The following is a 4,662-nucleotide window of genomic DNA, read 5'->3' as shown; positions in this document are numbered from 1 at the left end:
TAATTTTACCCTTTCTCTTTATTAAAAAAATATAGCAAAATAAAAGAGAGAATTAGAAAGAAAAGAAGATATGCAATGTAACACTATCATCATGTATAAGTTGTTGGAAATTCGTCAATTTCCGCTCAATAATTTCACCAAAACTTGATAAATTTCGAACAAAACTTTGATTAAGAAGAATCAATCTTTTTGATTGATAACTCCTCTTGTTTTTCACTATTCACTCGAGTGAATCAACCACACTTTGATTGCAACTTTTTACTGCACAATTGATAATGAAAAGAAACAAAATTGAATTGGGAAATAAAAGAAAATTAGGGTTTTCGAGTAAAAGAAGAAGAAAAAGAAATTTCTGCAGAGTTTCTCTTTGCTCTCAAACTAAGAATTTTATTCGTTGTAACTACAATTTCTCCAATTATGTTACAATGATATGGGTTATTATCTATTTATAGATTTTGATTTGCTTGTTTCTCAAGTAAAACCCAAAATAACTAATTCTACAAAATTAAACCTAATTTAGGTCGACACTTCCTTATCTCCGTTGAGAATTTCTATTAACACTTCCTTATTTTTGTAAAAAAAAAAACTACATCACAAAAAAAATTACAATTCGATCAACTTTTATAATTTAGTTTATACCCTTAATATCTAACGAAAATATAAATTAGACCATAAAGAAAAACTAACCCTATACACCCATTTTAGCCGTCTTCTAGATCCTTCCCAGGCCTCACTTGTTGGAGTTGGAACCAGGGTTTCTTTTCTTTCTTCTCTTCTCTAGATCCTTCCAAATCCAACAATTCCTATATATTACAACAAAATTCACAAAAACCTCACCCCCACAACACTATCATTATTACATTACTACCCCTGTTTGATTCAATTTCACATTCCCAATTTCAATGGCAAAATACGGCGAAGGTGACAAACGTTGGATCGTAGAAGACAGACCCGACGGCACAAACGTCCACAACTGGCACTGGTCCGAAACCAATTGTCTAGAATGGTCTAGAACCTTCTTCAACAAACTATTCAACAACCTCAAAATCCTCGACGGCGAAGGTAATTTCCACGCCACCGTCAAGAAAGTCGAGAAGCTCGACGGCGAGGCCTACGTTAACGTCCGTAAGGGGAAGATCATTCCGGGATACGAAATCAGCGCGGTGATTTCATGGGAAGGTGAAGCGAGGGATTCCGACGGGAAGATCTTGCATAAGGTCACCGGGAGTTTCGAGATTCCGTATATTTCCGATGAGAATGCTGATGAGGATCCTGAGGTTAGGGTTAGTGTGAAAGATGAAGGAGTGATTGGGAAGAGTTTGAGGGAAGCTGTTATTGTGAAAGGGAAACCGTTGATTTTGGAGAAGGTTAGGGTTTGGGTTGAGAGTATGTCGAAAGGTGGACCTGTTAAAGATGAACTTGAGAGTAAGAAAGTTGCTCCGCCGCAAAGGAGTAATTCGGTTGTTGCGGCCGCGGCGAAGAAGAAAGAGGCGGCGGAGGTTGTTGCAGTTGCGAAGAAGGTGAAGAAGGGGTGTAAAACGATTAGTTTGAATGAGAAGTTTAATTGTAGGGCGAAGGATTTGTTTGAGATATTGATGGATGAGAATAGATGGAAGGGTTTTACGCAGAGTAATGCAACGATTAGTAAGGAGGTTGGTGGTGAGTTTAGTATCTTTGATGGGTCTGTGACAGGGGAGAATTTGGAATTGCAGGAAGGGAAGTTGATTGTTCAGAGATGGAGATTTGGGAGCTGGCATGATGGGAAGCATTCAATGGTAAGTGTTGTTTGTTAGTGTTTCTGTTGGGAGTTATGATTTTTTTCTGTTTGAAATTAGGCTTCCTTCGCTGTATGTAGGATCTAATTGTGTGAGAGAGCTTATGAAAATTGTTGATGACATGCCAATAAGCTGTTTTTAGCTTATTTCTTTGAGATAGTTTTTATGTAAATAGTTAGTTTTTGTTTCAGTTTAGTCATGGAAAAATGCATACACTAACACTTATATGCAAGGTTTTAAATAACTATTGCGGTCGTGTAAGGACATTTGCGATTTAAGTCGGCACTGGTGTTGCAATACTGGTGTTCTGATACAGATTGGTGTTGTGATACTGATTGCTGTCATCAAAGTGTGAATTAACCATAATTTCTTTTTCATCATAACAGCGGTCAATAATAGTATCAATAATAGTGTTGATACCGGTACTGGGCTGTTCTTTAAAGCTTTGCTTATATGATAATTGTTTTTGCAATATCTGCTTAATAAGTTGTTTATCATAGAAGATTCATAATATTCTGGGAATTTGTGGTTAAATTCGGCAAATGGAATCTAAATTAGGGTTTATATAGTTGTTGTAAAACCTCGATAACTGCGATTGAAGCTGCATCGGCTGCATTTATCTGCAAATGCAACCACAACCCACTAATTTATAACTCAGATCTTAACCATAGTTGAACAAACATAAAAGAAACACTTATGTTGGGACCATTGTAGTCAAGATAGTAAAATCATAAGACCTTATGTGCCACAATAGGATTTACGTGCCCTGCCAATGATTCAAGTTTTACTATTTTTCATAAGGCGACTGATCCTACTTAATATTTGTTCTTGACTACATTGGTTGGGACCTAAGTTGTGGTTGTAAACCTTTTCTAAAATCTTGCTTGGTCGGGAATTTTGCAGGTGAGACTTGTGTTTGAGGAGCCTGAATCTGGTGTTACAGTTGTGAAGCTAACACACACGGAGGTGCCAGAAGAAGACAGGTTAGTGTTTGATTATATTGATTATGATCGAATGTTTTGTTTTGAAGACTTGTGTTATTGAAGTGATTGATTTGAAATGCAGATATGGGAATGCGACTGTGGTGGAGAATACAGAGAGGGGATGGAGGGATCTCATTTTCCAGAGGATTCGATCTGTGTTTGGTTTTGGAATGTGAGACTTCCTTGACGGTCTGTGTTGTAGAATTTGATTTTAGTTTTCTTTTTTACATGGGTAGATCATTGGAACATTTTATTGTGGAAGACAAAGTGTCTTTTGCAATGATTTCTGTTGCTTACTTATTCTTGGTTTCAGAAATTGTCCCTTGTTTATTACCATGGATGGTGATGTCATCGATTTTTTTTACTTGTTATAGTTATGAGTATCCTTGGTGACAACATTAACTCGTTTTACAATGTAAAACAGTTGAAATTTCAATTTAAGTTGAATCACACCTGTCTTTATGAAGTTAAGAATGGATTATGGGATGGACATTTTTCCTGCTTCATGTATTAATCTTTGCTTATTGTAATGCTTATTTAATGAAAATAAATAGTGTTATTAAGACAAATGGGTTAACTTGTTAACTATAGAATCCTCCTTATTTTGAACCTGTCTATACTTTAAACCTATGTATATAATAAAACCATTAAATTAAGGAAGAAGAGTTGATAGAAATAGAAAAGAAAAGAAAAGAAAAAGATGTGAATGTTATGTTACTTTGGTAGAATGATGTCTAAGAAGTTGTACTATTGCTAAGCAAAGAAAATGAAGATTGAACTTGAATTCAATGTTAAAGAGTAAGACTATTTTGCTAAAGGCTTGTTTTATTCTATTTTCAAAAGATTCTACTATTCGAGCATTTAATCTGTCCTCTCATTTTAGGGTTAGTTTTATTAGAAATTTGGAGTATTTATCTGAAATTTGCGAAAATTATATATATTTTTTACTTTTTGAAAAATTGTGAAATTTTTGATATTTATTATAAAATTTCGAAAATATGACAATTTTGATATATAGTGAGGTAGTTTTTTTTTCTTCCATTTTTTTTATGCATTAACTCTCTTAAAACAACTCATTTGATAAAAATAAGAATACAAATTAGGATGGCTTTTAATTCCATCTTCTAAGTGTTTAATGCGTCTTGTATAAGTTGATTGTCATATTTTAACATCTTTAGTATATTTTGTCTCCAACGATCAATGGTGGGAAGTAATGGACAATCATGTTTTAGCTTTGTCTGAATCTAATGATTGTTGTTGACAAAATCAACAACAATGATTTTATGTTTGCTCGTATACATTGGTGGAGATAAAGTAAGACAAAAAAAATGTGATGTTAAATCTCTTAGACAATGTGACAAATACGACATTGTATCTACAGGTAATATGACAATCTATATAAAAAATTATCATTCATTTATCAATATCCTGCACCTCCAAGTGTTCTACTCGTAACACATTTTTAATTGTAGAGACAGTGTCATAGAACAAATTAGAAAACAATTGAGGGTGTTAATGAACTTGATTATCTAATTGTGTCTGAATTAAAGGCCATGACTCTTCGCCCCATTCAAGTAAAGCTGCAATAACCCCAAAACTATAATTTTCATCGTTATCCACATCAACAATGTCATAAATGTATGGATGTAAGAAATCAGGAAATTGAGATAAGTAAACATCTTTCGAAGATGCGATGAACGATTGACTTCTAGCCGACATTCTGACGGTGGACTTTTAGTTGGTTTTGTGCATGGCCTTTTTGTAGTTTGACTCCCTTGCGAGCCCTCTACATACTCAAAATGTGAAGTATCACGATGCACATCACTCTCTTGACCATTTATGCTCTTCTTAACTCTCCTATTTGGCTTGTATTTCACCGGCGGCAGACATAGAAGTTGTGGATG

General features: G+C 34.6%; 1 protein-coding gene across 1 annotated transcript; it reads left to right on the top strand.

Moving 5' to 3' along the window:
• The first annotated feature begins 676 nt into the window (after nt 1–676).
• Nucleotides 677–3,224, top strand: LOC127091522 (uncharacterized). The gene is made up of 3 exons (XM_051030192.1): nt 677–1,775; nt 2,679–2,758; nt 2,841–3,224. Exons 1-3 carry the CDS (start codon nt 903–905, stop codon nt 2,932–2,934), a joined length of 1,047 nt encoding a protein of 348 aa, XP_050886149.1. The 5' UTR covers nt 677–902; the 3' UTR covers nt 2,935–3,224.
• Nucleotides 3,225–4,662: the final 1,438 nt, after the last annotated feature.

This window comes from Lathyrus oleraceus, chromosome 6, assembly GCF_024323335.1.
Source record: "Lathyrus oleraceus cultivar Zhongwan6 chromosome 6, CAAS_Psat_ZW6_1.0, whole genome shotgun sequence".
NCBI classification, from domain to species: Eukaryota; Viridiplantae; Streptophyta; class Magnoliopsida; order Fabales; family Fabaceae; genus Lathyrus; species Lathyrus oleraceus.
This window is presented reverse-complemented; position numbering and strand designations above follow the sequence as displayed.